Consider the following 22,453-nt stretch of genomic DNA (forward strand, 5'->3'; position numbering starts at 1 on the left):
AGTTCTTGTGATCATTAATTGTTTTGAACTTCTATTTGCTATTTATGGCCTGTAGGCCTCATTGACCTGAGCTCATACAACTCGTTTTTGAGTTTTAAAAAAATGATTATTTTGACTATAACAAATACTCAGATGAAACAAATTGTGCTATTTATCACAGACTACTTTGTGTCAAAGTTTAACAAGGACTCTCTCCTCCTCACCAGTGTCATGATCAAAGATATGACCAAGAGCCTCACATACAGTATAAAGTTTGGTCATTGTGCTGCCACAGAATGAATTGTGAGCAAGGCCTCAAAAAAGCTTTATATACCAGAGCTGTGAGAAAAGTTCCATATACTATTGAAACAATGTTGCGATTGTTTGTGAAAATGTCAACAGGTGTGGTTCCTGTTGGGGAAATATTCTATTGGGGAAAGGTTCCCTTGGGGGTTGGGGGTTGCCATGGAAGCCAAGAAGGGGAGTGAGGTGTGTGTATGTGCTCAAACACACATGCGTGTGAGGGTCTGGGAGAGGAAATGTGTCCATCTGATGAATGGGCATGTGCCTTTATACACTAATTGTAGTCTCACCCATTCATTTCTAATGACTGGTCAAAATGACCGGGAACACCACAGGTATACAAAAGTTAAATAAAACACCCCAAATTTAATGAAATCATCAAAATGTACTTTGTGTGTTCAGATGCCCTGTGTGTGCAAAGTCATGGAACCTTATGACAATCAGAGTTTTTTTAAACTACATTTTTCAGAGAGAAAACTTGTAAATCGGTCCAATTCGACCGGAACACAGCAGGAGGGTTAAGGTCATATATTTAGCCGGTGGAAATTTGTGGAATAGACACCGACTGGAATGCGCTTTTAACCAATCAACATTCAGGATTAGACCAACCCGGTGTATAATAGTGTAATACTCATGGTTAGAATTGTTATTCGATGGATGCAAGAATGCTTCTTTGAGGTTTGATACCGGTTTTGTATGAATAATTTATTGCTGAGCAATGCCAGCACCTAAACAGGTCCAATATGATAACTTGTACAACTTCGTAATTATTTGGTTCCAGACAGATGTTGCCTATATGCATCAGTGTTTTCTTTACTCTACTTGGGATATATGAGTTATATAATGGTGTATAAAATGTTTCACATAAATGCCGTCCCAGACCCAGAGACAGTAAAGCGAAAGTAAACATTTTATACAGTACCACATCATATGACATGGGCAAGATGAGCTTCATTCAGCTTTCAAAACAACTGGGAACTTGGAAATCGCTGAATTACGATATCAATGCCTTCAAGATGCCTCCGACTTTCCGACCTAAAGATCACTAACGTCATGATTTTACCTTGTTTTTCCTGAGATCCCAGTTTTCATGAAAGCGCCACAAGCTGTACTCGGAAGTGACGCCAGCTGCTGGATCATTTTAGTGTGCAGTGAACCAAGCGTAAAAAAGTGTCAACTCAACCAGACAGTGAGAACCAAAATACAATAACCAAAAGTAAGGAGTCGAGCCAAAGAACAGCAGTCGGAAATTGAGAAAATTGAGAATTACAACAGTATCATTGAAAACTAGAGGTAAACATCACAGTTGACATCTATTGTTAAACCTGTTGCCAATATTGGCAAAGACGAAGAGATAGTTGAAGGGTGACTGGAAGAGCCAGTACACGATACATAGAGAACGTTAGATGCTAAACGCCCGGCCCTTGTGTTTTTGTGGAGTTACTGCATCGCCTATTGATAAACGCATGTCTGTTAGGTAGCTAGCTAAATTAGTATAGCTACCTGATGGAATTTATCAGCCCAGACGGACAATAACATGTTTTACATCTAGTTTGTTTAAATCTAGCTTGCTAGCTACGCTAGGCATTTTATAGTTTGATAACCAACATACATTTAGCTTGCTAACGTTAGCTACTGCTGCAATCAATGCAAGGGTCCATTACGTTTAACCACAGGCATCAAGCGAAAAGGCGCCGTATGATAGCTAATTATGAATTACAAAAATCATTCATCAATGTAACGTTAGCTAGTTATATAGCCACTGAATAAAATACTATTTTTTTTTTATTTTTTACAATCTGAATACATTTTCTCAACAATGTGTCTTGTCTTTGTTGCAGTATCTGAAAGGAGTGCATTATGAACCCAGTGTACAACCCTGCACCAACAGGGGTCCCCTATGTCAACCCTAAGGGACATTTAGTAGGATACCCAGGTAAGCAGTGTAACTAGTGTGTAATGGATTGGGAAATGTATACCACCCAAACAGACCAGGGGGTAATTAACACACACTGTTTCTCTTCATGTATGTCTGACGCTTCTGATTTTCATGTCACTTATATATGACCTTTGACCCTGCAGCTGGATTTCCTGGGGGGTACTCGGCTGGCCCTGCTTACACTCCCAACATGTACCACCCTGGAGCCAACCACCCAGCCTTCCCCACAGGTAAGTTATCAGTCCCTCTCCGAGAGCTGCATATAGCCTACTCTTGTACAGTGAGTGCATAGATTGTTTTTGTATACGATCCCTGGGAATTGAACCCACAACCTTAGTGTTATGCATGACGCAACTCGGAGTGCCTGGATACAGCCCTTAGCTGTGGTATATACTGCCCATATACCACAAGCCCCCGAGGTGCCTTATTGCTATTATAAACTGGTTACCAACATAATTAGAGCAGTAAAAATACATGTTTTGTCATACCCGTGGTATACAGTACCAGTCAAAAGTTTGGATAAACATACTCATTCAAAGGTTTTTCAGTACTCCATCACTCTCCCTCTTGGTCAAATAGCCCGTTCACAGCCTGGAGGTGAAAGGTCGGAGGCATCTTGAAAGCATTGATATCCTGGAGGTGAAAGGTCATTGTCCTGTTGAAAAACAAACAATAGTCCCACTAAGTGCAAACCAGATGGAATGGCTTATTGGTACAGAATTCTGTGGTAGCCATGCTGTTAAGTGTGCCTTGAATTCTAAATAAATCAGTGTCACCAGCAAAGCACCATCACACCTCCTCCTCCATGCTTCACGGTGGGAACCAAACATACGGAGATGATCTGTTCACCTACTCTGCATCTCGCAAAGACACGGCGGTTGGAACCAAAAATCTCAAATATGGACTCCTCAGACAAAAGGAGAGATTTCCACTGGTTTAATGTACATTGCATGTGTTTCTTGACCCAGTCAAGTCTCTTCTTCATATTGGTGTCCTTTAGTAGTGGTTTCTTTGCAGCAATTCGACCAAGAAGGCCTGATTCACGCAGTCTCCTCTGAACAGTTGATGTTAAGATGTGTCTGTTACTTGAACTCTGTGAAGCATTTATTTGGGCTGCAATTTCTGAGGCTGATAACTCTAATGAACTTATCCTCTGCAGCAGAGGTAACTGGGTCTTCCTTTCCTGTGACAGTCCTCGGGAGAGCCAGTTTCATCATAGTGCTTAATGTTTTTTTTGACTGCACTTGAAGAAACTTCGAAAGTTCTTGACATTTTCTGGATTGACTGATCTTCATGTTTTAAAGTACTGATGGACTGCTGTTTCTCTTTGCTTATTTGAGCTGTCCTTGCCATAATATGGACTTGGTATTTTACCAAATAGGGCTATCTTCTGTATACTATCCCTACCTTGTTACAACACATCCGATTGGCTCAAATGCATTAAGAAGGAAAGAAATTCCACAAATTAACTTTTAACAAGGCACAGCTGTTAATTGAAATGCATTCCAGGTGACTACCTCATGAAGCTGGTTGAAATAAAGCCAAGAGTGTGCAAAGCTGTCATCAAGGCAAAGGGTGGCTACTTTGAAAAATGTCATGTATAAAATATATTTTGATTTGTTTAATACTTTTTTTGATACTACATTATTTCATAGTTTTGATGTCTTCACTATTATTCCATGGTGTAGAAAATAGTAAAATTAAGAAAAACCTTGGAATGAATAGGTGTGTCCAAACTTTTGACTGGTAGTGTGTGTATATTACAGTTGAAGTTGGAAGTTTACATACACCTTAGCCAAATACATTTAAACTCAATTTAACTCAAATTCCTCGCATTTAATCCTAGTAAAAATGCCTTGTCTTTGGTCAGTTAGGATCACCACTTTATTTTAAGAATGTGAACTGTCAGAATAATAGTAGAGAGAATGATTTTATTTCAGCTTTTATTTCTTTCATCATTTTCCCAGTGGGTCAGAAGTTTACATACACTCAATTGGTAGCATGGCCTTTAAATTGTTTATCTTGGGTCAAACGTTTCATGTAGCCTTCCACAAGCTTCCAAATGGTTGGGTGAATTTTGGCCCATTCCTCCTGACAGAGCTGGTGTAACCGAGTTAGGTATGTAGTCATCCTTGCTCGCACATACTTTTTCAGTTCTGCCTACACATTCTATATGATTGAGGTCAGGGCTTTGTGATGGCCACTCCAATACCTTGACTTTGTTGTCCTTAAGCCATTTTGCAACAACTTTTGAAGTATGCTTGGGGTCATTGTCCATTTGGAAGACTCATTTGCCACTAAGCTTTAACTTCCTGACTGATATCTTGATGTTGCTTCAATATATCCACATAATTCTCCTTCCTCATGATGCCATCTATTTTGTGAAGTGCACCAGTCCCTCCTGCAGCAAAGCACCCCCACAACATGATGCTGCCACCCCTGTGCTTCGCGGTTGGGATGGTGTTCTTCAGCTTGCAATCCTCCCCTTTTCCTCCAAACATAACAATGGTCATTATGGCCAAACAGTTCTATTTTTGTTTCATCAGACCAGAGGACATTTCTCCAAAAAGTTCTTTGTCCACATGTGCAGTGGCTTCTTCCTTGCTGAGCGGCCTTTCAGGTTATGTCGATATAGGACTTGTTTTACTGTGGATATGGATACTTTTGTACCTGTTTCCTCCAGCATCTTCACAAGGTCCTTTTTTCTGAGGTCTTGGCTGATTTCTTTTGATTTTCCCATGATGTCAAGCAAAGAGGCACTGAGTTTGAAGGTAGACCTTGAAATACATCCACAGGTACACCTCCAATTGACTCAAATCATGTCAGTTAGCCTATCAGAAGCTTCTAAAGCCATGTCTGTCTGTAATCAATTGTTGGAAAAATTACTTGTGTCATGCAGAAAGTAGATGTCCTAACCGACTTGCCACAACTATAGTTTGTTAACAAGATAATTGTGGAGTGGTTGAAAAATGAGTTTGAATGACTCCAACCTAAGTGTATGTAAACTTCCAACTTCAACTATATATATTGTTGTTGCTCAGAATGTGGTGGGCCAAATAAAACCACTGGCGGACCAAGTTTGGCCCACGGGCCACCAGTTGGGGAACCCTGCCTATGGACAAAGGCCTAAAATGTGTGTTTTGGGGGGCGGGTTTCCCTTTTAAAATGTGTAATACCCTAGACGGTGTGTTAACAACGCCTCTCCTTGTTGTGTGTTTATATCTCTGAATCGCTCTCTTATAGGTTACGCTCCGGGCACTCCTTTTAAAATGACCTGCTCGCCCACCACGGGGGCTGTCCCACCCTACTCCTCATCACCCAACCTCTATCCTGCAGCAGTCTTCCCTGTGAGGAGCACCTACCCCCAACAGAACCCCTACACACAGGTCAGTCAGTTAGTCAACTGAGATCATCTGCCTCTACCGTCTGAAGTAGTATGATGTAACTGAACCTGTTTATCTTATTTGTTGTACTGCAGAATTGGTATTTATCGCTGCATTGTTACAAGGTCATAACAGTTACATAGGTCAGGCGGAATGTAATAATATCTGTCTGCCTTAGATAATTCAGATACACATTAGCTTGCTGCTTATTGCTGCTGTAGTTGTGCTTGTCTCACTGTGGCACTGACATTTAGTATTGGTATTTACTCTTCCTGGGGTCCAGCAACATTAAGGCAGTTACAGTTGATGTCGGAAGTTTACATACACTTAGGTTGGAGTCATTAACTCGTTTTTCAACCACTCCACAAATTTCTTGTTAACAAACTACAGTTTTGGCAAGTCAGTTAGAACATCTACTTTGTGCATGACACAAGTAATTTTCCAACAATTGTTTACAGACAGATTATTTACACTTATAATTCACTGTATTACAATTCCAGTGGCTCAGAAGTTTACATGCACTAAGTTGACTGTGCCTTTAAACAGCTTGGAAAATTCCAGAAAAGGATGTCATGGCTTTAGAAGCGTCTGATAGGCAGTCATCATACCGCTCAGGAAGGAGACTCGTTCTGTCTCCTAGAGATGAACGTACTTTTGTGCGACAACTGCAAATCAAATCTGACCCACTGGGAATGTGATGAAGGAAATACAAGATTCTCTCTATTATTCTGACATTTCACATTCTTAAAATAAAGTGGTGATCCTAACTGACCTAAGACAGGGACTTTTTACTAGGATTAAATGTCAGGAATTGTGAAATTGAGTTTCAATGTATTTGGGTAAGGTGTATGTAAACTTCAGACTTCAACTGTATATACAGTTTAAAATATTACATTCTGTTTCATAAAACTGTACCTATTAACACTTTGACCTCTCTCTTTCAGCAGCAAGGCACTTACTACACACAGCCTCTGTACGCAGCCCCACCCCATGTCATTCATCACACTACAGTGGTCCAGTCCAATGGGATGCCAGCAGCCATGTATGCCCCGCCCATGCATCACCAGTCCCGCCCCCACAACGGCGTAGCCACGGGGATGATAGCAGGGACCACTATGGCCATGTCAGCCGGCGAGTTCCATTTAGATTTTTTTTTAATGCGTTTACCTTTTTTACATTTTTTTATAAATAATTTTTTTTTATATAATCTGGTCGCAACACAGTGTTAAATAAATGGGTTTTGCTCTGTCTAATTTCCGGACCTCTCCCACCTCCTTCCTTTCTCCAGGAACTTTGTTGACGCACTCCCCGACCCCCCACCAAGTTACAATGCCCACATATCGACACCCAGGCGTGCCCACCTACAGCTATGTTCCCCCCCAGTGGTAAAGTGATGACACTGTGAGTACTAAATACATCCTCCATATCATATTCTCTCTGGTCAATATGGATGGGAATGAACACAGTGAAACAGCACTGACACTAGAATACATAATGGTTACAATTTCTAGTCAGGAAATATTTAAATGCAGGTAGGGTATTTATATTTTGTTGGGCGGGGAAGGTTAGCTGTGGGCAATAGCTTCATGTCAATTAGGATAATACCCCCTGTCAGTAGAAGTACTTTTATGTGTTGATAGACCAACAGTACGTATTATTACTGTGTATTTAATCAACTGCTTCTCTCTTCAGGTCAGAAGATCGTAGATATGCATTCACACTCCAGTTGGTGATGACGCTCTCCGGTGTCTCGTGTCAGCTGTTCTTCCTTCCTTTCCAAGCATACTGTGAATCTGAAGCCCAACTACAAAACAACACCAGGTGTGTTCAGAACAGGATGAAGGGAATATTCCTACTGCTGACTATTCCTGTTTTGAATGATGCTGTCCAAGAATCCTTCACTCACTCTGCTGCATATCTTGTGTCTGACGGCTAAGTTGTGTTTTGTGTACTGCCTTGCAATTTTTATAGCTAACTCTATTAAGTGGTGCACAGGGAGTTTGAATTTGTTTTGCTGTTGGGATCCATATTGAGTTGAATGTGTGTGTGTATATACACTGAGTGTATGAACATCAGGAACACCTTCCTAATATTGAGTTGCACACCCCTTTGCCCTCAGAACAGTTTTAATTCATTGGGGCCTGGACTCTACAAGGTGTCAAAATCATTCCACAGGGATGCTGGCCCATGTTGACTCCCCCATGCTTCCCACAGTTGTGTCAAGTTGGCTGGATGTCCTTTGGGTGGGTGGACCATACTTGATACACAATGAAATCAATGAGCGTGAAAAACCCAGTAGTGTTGCAGTTCTTGACACAAACCGGTGCGCCTGGCACCTACCATAACCCGTTCAAAGACACACAAGTCTTTTGCCTTGCCCATTCACCATCTGATTGGCACACGTACACAATCCATGGCTCAAGGCTTGAAAATCCTTCAATAAGCGATCATAGCTTTCACCTGGATTCACCTGGTCAGTCTCATGGAAACAGCAGGTGTTCTTAATGTTCTCAGTGTAAAAGAAGAAATAACACGAGCTCAATCTACCTTCCGTGACTAATGCAAAATCATCAAAAAGAAAAATTCTAATGAACTACAGAAGAAAGAAAAACTGCAATTTTGAATCACTGATGCCATCTCTTAATGTGAAACATTAAAAGAAAGGAACAAGTTAATTTCACACGAACAGGTAACTTGGGTTTAACACACAAAGCTGTGCAGAACAATTGTTTTCGTTGCTTGTTTTTGGTAATGTTGCTAGGATGCATTTATTTCTCTGGGGGATGCTGTGTTAACATTTGTCTGTTGGCCATTTTCCTATTATGGGAAAATTGGCCTTTTTGAGTTTTAAACCTCTGTCTCAGATGTCTGATATCCAACACGAAAACATTATTCACGCTCTTTGCCCATGCAAGATGTGACATCCATGGAAGATGTGAGTCCTAAAGGTCTTAGATAGGCCAATGGTCCAAGAGAAAGGAAACGATGAGACCCTGAACAGTGCTTTACTTCACCGGACCTGAGTACAGGCACCTCCAATGTTTTACTGCTTGAGCTCCTGTTCCCATTAGCTAAAAAGTATCTGGCACCCAAAATGAGTCCAGGCACCAATTTCAGTTCAACTCAAGTACTGGCCCTAGCAGGATGACACAGACCTGTCATGACAGTTCATCTATTTCTGGTCACAAAGGAAAGGATTTGAGGAAAGGAAGCAATTTACAACTATTCAGACTCCATCCGACAGTGAGTAATGGAGCGAGAGCATTTGTATGCATGTGAGCGTGTTTGTGTTTAATTCTATTAGCTGAAAGCGGATTCAAATACTAAAGCCATTGTGCAGACAGACATAATGTATGTATCACACCTGAACATTTCTACAGATTCCTTTCTGTTATTGGTTTGGGTTTAACCACACCAAGAGCTACAGACTTTAACAGGTTTTAAACTTTTATCCTGTATTTATTTGAATGGATTAAATAGATTAGAATTTGCTTAGCACTATTGGAAGAAAATACACATTTGAGATGCTCTGTTTTAAGGAAGCCAGAACTTGACATTGTTTGCTAGTCACCTCAAGGCTCCACCAGAACTTACCAATATATCATTGTCTTTGATTTGCTCGTCTATAGTGCCTTTACAAGATGTCACCTCAGTTACTGAATCTGTTTTGTAATGTTTTGTGTTTTTATTATTTTTATTTTCAAGAAAGACCAAAAAAATACAATTATGAGAATTGTCAATTGTTTTTATTTAAGAATTTCATTGAATCATGTCACCTTCACAGTTCTGGGGACCCAGGCTATATGGTGTTTAAGCTGACCACTATAACACATGCTCCAAGCTGTCTTCTGAAGCCTGCGTCTAGCTAGCCCATGGTGATACCTTTTGTTTTCAGGCTCACTGCAGTAATCTGGTCAGATAATGCAAGTCATTGTTTAAATGCCCACTAGGTGGACCATATGTCTCATATCTGCCTTCAGCGTCTACAGTCGTGGCCAAAAGTTTTGAGAATAACAAATATTAATTTTCACAAAGTTTGCTGCTTCAGTGTCTTTAGATATTTTTGTCAGATGTTACTATGGAATACTGAAGTATAATTACAAGCATTTCATAAGTGTAAAAGGCTTTTATTGACAATTACATGAAGTTGATGCGAAGAGTCAATATTTGCAGTGTTGACCCTTCTTTTTCAAGACCTCTGCAATCCGCCCTGCCATGCTGTCAATTACCTTCTGGGCCACATCCTGACTGACGACAGCCCGTTCTTGCATAATCAATGCTTGGAGTTTGTCATAATTTGTGGGTGTTTGTTTGTCCACCCGCCTCTTGAGGATTGACCACAAGTTCTCAATGGGATTAAGGTCTGGGGAGTTTCCTGGCCGTGGACCGAAAATATCAATGTTTTGTTCCCAGAGCCACTTTGTTATCACTTTTGCCTTATGGCAAGGTGTTCCATCGTGCTGGAAAAGGCATTGTTCGGACATCCCGGGTGGCGCAGTGGTCTAGGGCCAGTGCTAGCTGAGCCACCAGAGACTCTGGGTTCGCTCCCTGGCTTTGTCGCAGCCGGCCGCGACCGGGAGGTCCGTGGGGCGACTCACAATTGGCCTAGTGTCATCCGGTATAGGGAGGGTTTGGCCGGTAGGGATATCCTTGTCTCATCGCGCACTAGCGACTCCTGTGGTGGGCTGGGTGCAGTGTGCGCTAACCAGGTCGCCAGGTGCACGGTGTTTCCACTGACACATTGGTGCGGCTGGCTTCCGGGTTGGATGCGCGCTGTGTTAAGAAGCAGTGCGGCTTGGTTGGTGTGTTTCGGGGGACACGGGGCTTTCGACCTTCGTCTCTCCCGAGCCCGTACGGAAGTTGTAGCAATGAGACAAGATAGTAACTACTAACAATTGGATACCACAAAATTGGGGAGAAAAGGGGTCAAATAAAAATAATAAAAGGCATTGTTCGTCACCAAACTGTTCCTGGATGGTTGGGAGAAGTTGCTCTCGGAGGATGTGTTGGTACCATTCTTTATTCATGGATGTGTTCTTAGGCAAACTTGTGAGTGGCGCAGTGGTCTAGGGCAATGCATCCCTTGACTGAGAAGCAACCCCACACATGAATGGTCTCAGGATGCTTTACTGTTGGCATGACAACATGACACATGATGGTAGCGCTCACCTTGTCTTCTCCGGACAAGCTTTGTCTGTGGCATCCGGGAAAATCAGAGAAAATGACTTTACCTCAGCAGTCCAATCCCTTTACCTTTTGCAGAATATCAGTCTGTCCCTGATGTTTTTCCTGAACATAAGTGGCTTCTTTGCTGCCCTTCTTGACACCAGGCCATCCTCCAAAAGTCTTCGCCTCACTGTGCGTGCAGATGCACTCACACCTGCCTGCTGCCATTCATGAGCAAGCTCTGTACTGGTGGTGCCCCGATCCCGCAGCTGAATCAACTTTAGGAGACAGTCCTGACGCTTGCTGGACTTTCTTGAGCGCCCTGAAGCCTTCTTCACAACAATTGAGCCGCTCTCCTTGAAGTACTTGATGATCCGACAAATATAATATCCTTGCCTGTGAAGTCCTTTTTGTGCAATTCAGCTAGTTGTCGTCTAGAAGCGACAACTGCTCAGCCACGAAGTGGTTGGCCACACAATGAGCTTGAACAGGACCGCCGAGTGCTGGAGATTGTAGTGTGTAAAAATCATCTGCAACACTCATGGCAGAGTTCCAAACTGCTTCTGGAAGCAACATCACCACAATAACTGTTTGTCAGGAGCTTCATGAAATGGGTTTCCATGGCCGAGCAACCGCACACAAGACTAAGATCACCATGCGCAATGCCAAGCGTCAACTGGAGTGGTGTAAAGCTCGCTGGAGTGATGAATCACGCTTTGCCATCTGGCTGTCTGACGGACAAATTGAGGTTTGGTGGATGCCAGGCGAATACTACCTGCCTGAATGCATAGTGCCAATTATAAAATTTGGTGGAGGAGGAATAATGGTCTGGGGATGTTTTACATGGTTCAGGTTAGGCCCCCTACTTCCAGTGAAGGGAAACATTTTAACGCTACAGCATACCATGACATTCCAGAAGATTCTGTGCTTCCAAGTTTGTGGCAACATTTTGGGGAAGGCCCTTTTTCTATTTCAGCATGACAATGCCCCCTGCACAACGCGAGGACCATTCAGAGATGGTTTGTCGAGATCGGTGTGGAAGAACTTGACTGGCCTGTCAGAGTCTTGACCTCATCCCCAGTGGCAGTTCTAGCTTGTATGACTTCCTGGGTGACCCTCCCCCCTCTACAGCCCCCGCCCCAACAAAAAAAGCACCATTATGCATTAACTAATTTTTATTCAGACATTTGGAACAACATAAATAAATAATCAAAACATTTAAAACTATATAAATATATATATATATACAAAAATAAGACTAATAAATATCAAAAAGATGTAACAAAGACAAATAGAAACAAATTGTAGTATATAAATTCAAATAAAAAAGAGAATCAAATTATTATGCTATTACCCTATTGCTAACAAAAAACACAACTAAATTGAACAAATTCCATATCACACATAGAATAACACTTTTATAAAGAAGAGAACCTGATTATTACACTATTGCACATCAAACAGGAAACACAAACTAAATTGCACACCTAACTGCATTACTAAATGCATTAGTACTGTACAAAGTTAGAGGTGTGCTATTTGATAGTTTCCCTCGCTCCCCCTACTTCTGGCTTCCAGTGGGGAGACCTGAGGTCAACCTACCCCCGCCCCCCTCCCCATCTCGTACTTCTGAGTGGGAGACCTTCCCAGGCAGTAGCCTGCCTAGCTCACAAACTAGAATCAGAGATTGGAGATTATAACAGAACATGGCCAAGATGTTCAAATGTTCATAAATGACCAGCATGGTCGAATAATAAGGCAGAACAGTTGAAACTGGAGCAGCAGCACAGTCAGGTGGACTGGGGACAGCAAGGAGTCATCATGTCAGGTCGTCCTGGGGCACGGTCCTTGGGCTCAGGTCCTCCGAGAGAGAGAAAGAAAGAGAGAATTAGAGAGAGCATATGTGGGGTGGCCAGTCCTCTTCTGGCTGTGGCGGGTGGAGATTATAACAACATGGCCAAGATGTTCAAATGTTCATAAATTACCAGCATGGTCAAATAATAGTAAGGCAGAACAGTTGAAACTGGAGCAGCAGCATGGCCAGGTGGACTGGGGACAGCAAGGAGTCATCATGTCAGGTAGTCCTGGGGCACGGTCCTAGGGCTCAGGTCCTCCGAGAGAGAGAAAGAAAGGAGAGAATTAGAGAACGCACACTTAGATTCACACAGGACACCGAATAGGACAGGAGAAGTACTCCAGATATAACAAACTGACCCTAGCCCCGACACAAACTACTACAGCATAAATACTGGAGGCTGAGACAGGAGGGGTCAGGAGACACTGTGGCCCCATCCGAGGACACCCCCGGACAGGGCCAAACAGGATGCTCATGATTTTGAAATGAGATGTTTGACGAGCAGTTGTCCACATACTTTTGGTCATGTAGTGTGTGTGTGTAAAGTAATGTAATGTAATGTAATAAATATATATATATATACATTACAGTACGAGTAAATGTTTGGACACACCTATCATTCAAGGGTTTTTCTTTATTTTTACAATTTTCTACACTGTAGAATAATAGTGAAGACATCAGAACTATTAAATAACAATGTAAAATATTGTAAAAATAAAGAAAAACCCTTGAATGAGTACGTGTATCAACTTTTGACTGGTACTGTATATTGACTTTTTCCACATTTTGTCACGTTACAGCTTACGTTACAGCCTTACAGCCTTCAATTCTAAAATTGATGAAATAAAAACATTTCCTCAGCGACCTACACACAATACTTCATAATGACAAAGCCAAAATGAGTTTTTAGAAATGTTTGCAAATTTATAAAAAATAAATAAATGAAATACCTTATTTACATAAGTATTCAAGACCTTTGCTATGATACTCAAAATTGAGCACAGATGCATCCTGTTTCCATTGATCATCCTTGAGATGTTTCTACAACTTGATTGGAGTCAACCTGTGGGAAATTAAATTGATTGGACATGATTTATAAAGGCACACACCTGTCTATATAAGGTCCCACAGTTGACAGTGCATGTCAGAGCAAAAACCAAGCCATGAGGTCGAAGGAATTGTCCGTAGAGCTTCGAGACATTGTCTTTGATTTGAGGATTGGTCACCTCCCCAGCTAAACTGAGGGAGGTGACCAAGAACCTGATAGTCATTCTGACAGAGCTCTAGAGTTCCTCTGTGGGATAACCTTCCAGGAGGACAACCATCTCTGCAGCACTCCACCAATCAGGCCTTTATGGTAGAGTGTCCAGACGGAAGCCACTCCTCATTAAAAGGCACATCACAGCCCTTTTGGAGTTTGCCAAAAGGCACCTAAGAAACACCTGAGAAACAAGATTCTCTGGTCTAATGAAACCAAGATCGAACGCTTTGGCCTAAATGCCAAGCGTCATGTCTAGAAAAAAATCTGGCATATCCCTACGGTGAAGTTTGGTGGCGGTAGCATCATGCTGGGGGATGTTGTTCAGCGCAGGGACTAGGAGACTAGTCAGGATCAAGGCAAAGATGAATAGAGCGAAGGACAGAGTCCTTCTTTAGCTCAGTTGGTAGAACATGGCGCTTGTAACGCCAGGGTAGTGGGTTCGATCCCCGGGACCACCCATACGTAGAATGTATGCACACATGACTGTAAGTCGCTTTGGATAAAAGCGTCTGCTAAATGGCATATATTATTATTATTATTATTATTATTATAGATCCTTGATGAAAACCTGCTCCAGAGAGTTCAGGACCTGACTGGGGTGAAGGTTCACCTTCCAACAAGACAATGACCGGGACAATGCAGGAGTGGCTTCGGGACAAGTCTCTGAATGTCCTTGAGTGGCCCAGCCAGAGGCTGGACTTGAACCCGATCGAACATCTCTGGAGAGACCTGAAAATAGCTGTGCAGCGACGCTCCCCATCCAACCTGACAGAGCTTGAGAGGATCTGCAGAGAAGAATGGGAGAAACTCCTCAAATACAGGTGTACCAAGCTTGTAGTATCATACCCAAGAAGACTCAAAGCTGTAATCGCTGGCAAAGGTGCTTCAACAAAGTATTGAGTAAAGGGTCTGAATACTTGTATAAATGTGATATTTCTTAACACCTATTTTTGCTTCATCATTATGGGGTATTGTATGTAAATTGATGAGGGGAAAAACTATTTAATCTATATATATATATATTAGATCCTGAAATGGACACAATTCAGTCTCAGTCAGTGACACATTTTGAATCGTTTTATTTTCCCATAATTGAGTGCATATGTAAACAACCATACAAACACCTCCTTTTTCATTTCGTAATTAAAACTAACTATAGTTAAACTTTTTATTTTATTTTTACAAGCACGCATATTTAAGTTGAAACATTGGAACTCTCACTGGCTCAGTGTTTTAATGTGTTTCTGAAAATAACGAGACTGAAAGTAAGAACTCACCCAACCCAGGAAAATAGAAATGTGTACAGCAATATATAAGTTAACAATGACTCGTTGGCAGAACAGTTCTTGGCAGAACAGTTCTCTTGTAGAGGACATTTCATTCTCATTGGAGCAGCCAACTTCAAGGTCAAATTAAAGGTCAAATAAAAAAATGCTCAGTCCGAATTTCAAGGAATTCACTATTCAAAGAAATGTTTGGGTTGTTTTTAAACCACTGAAAGACTGAAGTAGTCTACTGTATCTCCTCTTCCTTCTCACCAGAGGGACATATGAGTTTAAAGATGTCTATTCAGAACCAGGTCATCAACGATCCTAGTTAAAAAACAATGCCTAGTTAAATACAGGTAAAAAACCAACAACAATAGCATCAGTTCAGGTGTAATTACTCTGTCACTACAATGAACTAATGATTGGGGGGAGGGGGCGGTAATCATTTGCTAATTAGTGACAGTGGGAAAGTATTGATTGTATTATGTCTCAATAGATCTAAAATGAGTGTACAAATTGTGGAGAGGCAGGGGGAGTATACAGTATATTCAACAGCCAATTATAGCTCTAGTAAGAGTCAGTAAACTCCAGACCGACAGACTTTTTGAAAATGTTTTTTTAGGAGTGTTTGGCATGCAGTTCAGTCATGGGCAAAATCGCCTTTGACATTTGAACAACTTTTTGATTGATATTTACATATCAAAGCAGAGAAACTGCCATGTTCTGCAGAGGTTGTAAAAACACTGACTGCATTTTAAAGGCAAAACACTACTTTAACTACAAAACATCTGTTTAGGTCTATGCATGCAGTCTTCAATTTAGTCAAAACATGATGTAACAAATGTAATTCCAATTTACCAAACCTTCTCAAATGTCAAAATAAACCATTTGGGAAAATGTTAGATGAATGCTGCTTTTAAACCAAGGTTATTCTAGCACGCTAGGCCATAGATACCTGAATGTCCAGCTTCAAGATCCATATGGTATCTGCCTGTTTGAGAATGCTTGTGTGGATCCAAAAGAAACCCTATCAAAACCCTGGTCACATGTAAGTTATAGGGATCCTTAACCCCTGTGACAGGTGAGTTATAGTGCTGCATAACCCTCGTAACAGGTGAGTTATATTGCTGCATAACCCTCGTGACAGGTGAGTTATAGTGCTGCATAACCCTCGTGACAGGTGAGTTATAGTGCTACATAACCCTCGTGACAGGTGAGTTATAGTGCTGCATAACCCTCGTGACAGGTGAGTTATAGTGCTGCATAACCCTCGTGACAGGTGAGTTATAGTGCTGCAGAACCCTCGTGACAGGTGAGTTATAGTGCTACATAACCCTCGTGACAGGTGAGTTATAGTGCTACATAACCCTCGTGACAGGTGAGTTATAGTGCTGCATAACCCTCGTGACAGGTGAGTTATAGTGCTGCATAACCCTCGTGACAGGTGAGTTATAGTGCTGCACAACCCTCGTGACAGGTGAGTTATAGTGCTGCCTAACCCTCGTGACCGGTGAGTTATAGTGCTGCACAACCCTCGTGACAGGTGAGTTATAGTGCTGCATAACCCTCGTGACAGGTGAGTTATAGTGCTGCACAACCCTCGTGACAGGTGAGTTATAGTGCTGCACAACCCTCTTGACAGGTGAGTTATAGTGCTGCATAACCCTCGTGACAGGTGAGTTATAGGGCTGCATAACCCTCGTGACAGGTGAGTTATAGTGCTGCATAACCCTCGTGACAGGTGAGTTATAGTGCTGCATAACCCTCGTGACAGGTGAGTTATAGGGCTGCAAACTCAATTCTGAGAGGCCATGTTCCATATCTCTACCTCGAGGTGACAAGACACACACTTTGTTTTAGAAATCATACACACACATCCCTCTGTGTCTCCCGGTTCTCCAGACATCACAGTGGATCCCAGGGGAGAGCAATCCATCACCGAGCTACTTTCTTTTGAAGAGGAAAACATCTCCAACTGAAAGCTGGATTCAGGCTTCTTTGTGTCAACCCCATCATATTGTAGGCCTCTTGAACCTGATCACAGTCAATATACAGTAGCCATGGTCAATTGATTGATTATAAATGTGTGTTATATGTTTTGAGCCGCTGATATGATCAGTTTGTCTTTTTGGAAATGGAAAGGGAAAATCAGAATCATAAAAAAATCCTATGCCATCATGTTAAGAAGGTGGCATACAAGGCATGGTTTATGACTCCAGTCTTTAGCATCTTTACGATTTTAGTAGACAGAAACCCACAATGTCTGCAGCGCACTAACAATTCAGTGCCTCAGATCGTCAAAAAAATAGGTTACCCTTCTCAAATGTGAATTTGTAGTTCTTTTGGACAGTGAAGCGAGATGAAAAGCATCAGGAGTAGGTGTTGTTTTGCTGTCATCTCGCCCAGCTAACCTACTTCCTGGGATTCTTCAAGCTCCCTGTAGTCTCTTCATCAGCAGGAACACAAAAATACATTTTTATCACAACAGTCAACTTTGTCTTGCCAGAAACTCATGAATATTCATCTACAATTGAAAGGTGTCGCAGACAAACAGAAAACGTCCTGATGAAGCCTCTGGGGACATGGGAGGAAATGGGTAGAACTTCCAGAAGGTGATCCACCCTGTTAAACTTGTATGGAAAAGAAGTAGCCTGGATACCAGTCTGTTTCTGTGCTCTTGCCAACACCTTGTGGAATTGTCATGACAGCAATGTTGCCAAAAGCACAACAGATGTGGGACCAGGCTAGAAAAATCTAACATACTTTTAATATTCAATATTTAAAGTCTGTTAAATGTTCTGATTATATGAAATCATGTGGTATTGTGGCATTGCACTTACCAGGGGGACGAAAGTGCAGTTGTACCATTTCAATCAAGCTCCCGACTGGCGCCGCGGTCTAAGACACTGCATCTCAGCGCTAGAGGCTGTATCACAACCGGCCGTGATTGGGAGACCCATGGGGCAGCGCACAATAGGCCAAGCGTTGGGTTTGGCCGGTGTAGGCCATCATTGTAAATATAATTTTTTCTTAACTGTGCCTAGTTAAATGAAGGTTAATTTATTTTGTTTTAAATCGAGCCTCATTTTGCCACAGTAGGAGAATACATTGTGAATTTGAAAATGTTGCTAAATGAATGCAGGGGTTGATAAAAGGTAAAAACATACTCTTCACACTATTTCAAAGCATCCAGGACACACTTCAGATGGCACTTCTATAAAGGGGTTAATTACTCATATGCACAGTGTAAGGCTAATGACAAAGGTCAGGTGTGTGTGTGCGTTTGTGGGCTGCTGCAACTCAAACGGGAGATTTGTGAAGAATTGAGAATCGAATCTGGGTACCATTTGTTTTTCTCAGACTGTTTACACTAACATTAAGACCCCACCACACCCTTAAGTATCGACTGTTATGAAATGCTCAAAATAAACCAGGAAAACATCTTTGCACAAAGAGAAGTACAATAAACTTTATCCCCCCTTTTCACCTTTTTTTCAATAGCAGACACAGCACAAACTTAAATACAAAAGCAAAATTGATCTGGCACTGTGAACAGTTGGCATTGGTCGAAACAAAACAAAAACACTGGGGGAAAAAATCATTTAGTTGCGTCAGTCAATGTCTTTCCAAAAAGAGGAGCCTCATTGGCAGTCACATGATCACACAGCAGTAGTAATATTAGTACCAATCGGTGCTTGGTTGAAGTTGTAGTAGCAGTAGCAGGTAAAATAGTCCTAGTAACATTCTCCCAAAGTATACACGATGTCCGGGAGAACCATTCCCAAGTCTGATTGTAACCAACCTATAAAGTGCTTTCTCAAAGAAAAAATATCATCATCATCATGTTGATCTTTCACAATAATCAGTATATGAATTAGGATAACATTATGTATAACAAAGAACAAACGAGAGAAGGAAAAAAAAGGATTGGGGATAAAAAAGTCAGTTCAGGCGTTAAGCCTTCCTCCTCTAATCCTCCTCTCCGACGTTTCACTTCTTGAAAGGCGTCAGTCTGCCGATGTTTTGCCAGAAGGTGGTCGCCTTGCGTTTGGGCTCAGCCAGCATGAAGACCTGCTGCTGGGGTACGGTGCTGGGCAGAGACGGGTGCTTCTGACGCAGCAGGAAGTCATAGTAGGGCCGGGTCACCGCTGGGGGAGAGGAGAACAGAGCGGGGTAAGTAATCATGGCATCCAGAATCAAATCTGCTACTAAATGTTTTACATGATAATGTTAAGGCTGTGACGAGAGATTAGGGGTTATACATATCTATAGAGAGGGTTATACATATCTATAGAGAGACTAGGGGTTATACATATCCATAGAGAGACTAGGGGTTATACATATCCATAGAGAGACTAGGGGTTATACATATCCATAGAGAGACTAGGGGTTATACATATCCACAGAGAGACTAGGGGTTATACATATCCATAGAGAGACTAGGGGTTATACATATCTATAGAGAGACTAGGGGTTATACATATCCATAGAGAGACTAGGGGTTATACATATCCATAGAGAGACTAGGGGTTATACATATCCATAGAGAGACTAGGGGTTATACATATCCATAGAGAGACTAGGGGTTATACATATCTATAGAGAGACTAGGGGTTATACATATCCATAGAGAGACTAGGGGTTATACATATCCATAGAGAGACTAGGGGTTATACATATCTATAGAGAGACTAGGGGTTATACATATCCATAGAGAGACTAGGGGTTATACATATCCATAGAGAGACTAGGGGTTATACATATCCATAGAGAGACTAGGGGTTATACATATCTATAGAGAGACTAGGGGTTATACATATCCATAGAGAGACTAGGGGTTATACATATCCATAGAGAGACTAGGGGTTATACATATCCATAGAGAGACTAGGGGTTATACATATCCATAGAGAGACTAGGGGTTATACATATCCATAGAGAGACTAGGGGTTATACATATCCATAGAGAGACTAGGGGTTATACATATCCATAGAGAGACTAGGGGTTATACATATCCATAGAGAGACTAGGGGTTATACATATCCATAGAGAGACTAGGGGTTATACATATCCATAGAGAGACTAGGGGTTATACATATCCATAGAGAGACTAGGGGTTATACATATCCATAGAGAGACTAGGGGTTATACATATCCATAGAGAGACTAGGGGTTATACATATCCATAGAGAGACTAGGGGTTATACATATCCATAGAGAGACTAGGGGTTATACATATCCATAGAGAGACTAGGGGTTATACATATCCATAGAGAGACTAGGGGTTATACATATCCATAGAGAGACTAGGGGTTATACATATCCATAGAGAGACTAGGGTTATACATATCCATAGAGAGACTAGGGGTTATACATATCCATAGAGAGACTAGGGGTTATACATATCCATAGAGAGACTAGGGGTTATACATATCCATAGAGAGACTAGGGGTTATACATATCCATAGAGAGACTAGGGTTATACATATCCATAGAGAGACTAGGGGTTATACATATCCATAGAGAGACTAGGGGTTATACATATCCATAGAGAGACTAGGGTTATACATATCCATAGAGAGACTAGGGGTTATACATATCCATAGAGAGACTAGGGGTTATACATATCCATAGAGAGACTAGGGGTTATACATATCCATAGAGAGACTAGGGGTTATACATATCCATAGAGAGACTAGGGGTTATACATATCCATAGAGAGACTAGGGACTAGTTATACATATCCATAGAGAGACTAGGGGTTATACATATCCATAGAGAGACTAGGGGTTATACATATCCATAGAGAGACTAGGGGTTATACATATCCATAGAGAGACTAGGGGTTATACATATCCATAGAGAGACTAGGGGTTATACATATCCATAGAGAGACTAGGGGTTATACATATCCATAGAGAGACTAGGGGTTATACATATCCATAGAGAGACTAGGGGTTATACATATCCATAGAGAGACTAGGGGTTATACATATCCATAGAGAGACTAGGGGTTATACATATCCATAGAGAGACTAGGGGTTATACATATCCATAGAGAGACTAGGGGTTATACATATCCATAGAGAGACTAGGGGTTATACATATCCATAGAGAGACTAGGGGTTATACATATCCATAGAGAGACTAGGGGTTATACATATCCATAGAGAGACTAGGGGTTATACATATCCATAGAGAGACTAGGGGTTATACATATCCATAGAGAGACTAGGGGTTATACATATCCATAGAGAGACTAGGGGTTATACATATCCATAGAGAGACTAGGGGTTATACATATCCATAGAGAGACTAGGGGTTATACATATCCATAGAGAGACTAGGGGTTATACATATCCATAGAGAGACTAGGGGTTATACATATCCATAGAGAGACTAGGGGTTATACATATCCATAGAGAGACTAGGGGTTATACATATCCATAGAGAGACTAGGGGTTATACATATCCATAGAGAGACTAGGGGTTATACATATCCATAGAGAGACTAGGGGTTATACATATCCATAGAGAGACTAGGGGTTATACATATCCATAGAGAGACTAGGGGTTATACATATCCATAGAGAGACTAGGGGTTATACATATCCATAGAGAGACTAGGGGTTATACATATCCATAGAGAGACTAGGGGTTATACATATCCATAGAGAGACTAGGGGTTATACATATCCATAGAGAGACTAGGGGTTATACATATCCATAGAGAGACTAGGGGTTATACATATCCATAGAGAGACTAGGGGTTATACATATCTATAGAGAGACTAGGGGTTATACATATCCATAGAGAGACTAGGGGTTATACATATCCATAGAGAGACTAGGGTTTATACATATCCATAGAGAGACTAGGGGTTATACATATCCATAGAGAGACTAGGGGTTATACATATCCATAGAGAGACTAGGGGTTATAATAATAATAATAATAATAATATCCATTTAGAGAGATCCAGGACTTACAGTTATACATATCCATAGAGAGACTAGGGGTTATACATATCCATAGAGAGACTAGGGGTTATACATATCCATAGAGAGACTAGGGGTTATACATATCCATAGAGAGATCCAAAGAGAGACTACAGTTATACATATCCATAGAGAGACTAGGGGTTATACATATCCATAGAGAGACTAGGGGTTATACATATCCATAGAGAGACTAGGGGTTATACATATCCATAGAGAGACTAGGGGTTATACATATCCATAGAGAGACTAGGGGTTATACATATCCATAGAGAGACTAGGGGTTATACATATCCATA

The 22,453-nt window shown here is 41.4% G+C and overlaps 2 protein-coding genes across 6 annotated transcripts in view; one reads left to right on the forward strand and one right to left on the reverse strand.

Annotated features, from left to right (window-relative positions):
* Positions 1–951: 951 nt before the first annotated feature.
* Positions 952–9,331, forward strand: LOC123991206 (myelin-associated neurite-outgrowth inhibitor-like). 2 transcript variants are annotated; one of them, XM_046292540.1, is made up of 7 exons: positions 952–1,575; positions 2,124–2,218; positions 2,365–2,451; positions 5,465–5,607; positions 6,549–6,735; positions 6,893–7,005; positions 7,297–9,331. In XM_046292540.1, exons 2-6 carry the CDS (start codon positions 2,143–2,145, stop codon positions 6,991–6,993), a joined length of 594 nt encoding a protein of 197 aa, XP_046148496.1. In that variant the 5' UTR covers positions 952–1,575; positions 2,124–2,142; the 3' UTR covers positions 6,994–7,005; positions 7,297–9,331. The 2 variants fall into 2 exon arrangements, with proteins under 2 accessions (XP_046148496.1, XP_046148497.1); XM_046292541.1 differs by having other exon boundaries at positions 957–1,575; positions 6,552–6,735.
* A 9,277-nt stretch (positions 9,332–18,608) lies between these two features.
* The window catches only part of LOC123991207 (rho guanine nucleotide exchange factor 4-like), a 97,503-nt gene continuing 93,658 nt past the window's right edge, over positions 18,609–22,453 (reverse strand). For all 4 annotated transcript variants that reach the window (XM_046292543.1, XM_046292542.1, XM_046292544.1 and 1 more), the window contains one exon: positions 18,609–19,302. In XM_046292543.1, coding sequence (XP_046148499.1) covers positions 19,145–19,302 — 158 coding nt within the window. In that variant the 3' untranslated portion in view covers positions 18,609–19,144. The remainder of the gene's footprint in view (positions 19,303–22,453) is intronic.

The sequence above is a fragment of the Oncorhynchus gorbuscha genome, linkage group LG12 (assembly GCF_021184085.1).
Source record: "Oncorhynchus gorbuscha isolate QuinsamMale2020 ecotype Even-year linkage group LG12, OgorEven_v1.0, whole genome shotgun sequence".
Lineage (NCBI taxonomy): Eukaryota > Metazoa > Chordata > Actinopteri > Salmoniformes > Salmonidae > Oncorhynchus > Oncorhynchus gorbuscha.

Excerpts from the sequence above, each read along its gene's own strand:
- LOC123991206 (XM_046292540.1), top strand. The coding sequence starts at position 2,143 with ATGAACCCAGTGTACAACCCTGCACCAACAGGGGTCCCCTATGTCAAC. Across the intron at positions 2,219-2,364 it reads ACATTTAGTAGGATACCCAG|CTGGATTTCCTGGGGGGTAC; the intron begins GTAAGCAGTGTA and ends TTGACCCTGCAG. Across the intron at positions 5,608-6,548 it reads AACAGAACCCCTACACACAG|CAGCAAGGCACTTACTACAC; the intron begins GTCAGTCAGTTA and ends TCTCTCTTTCAG.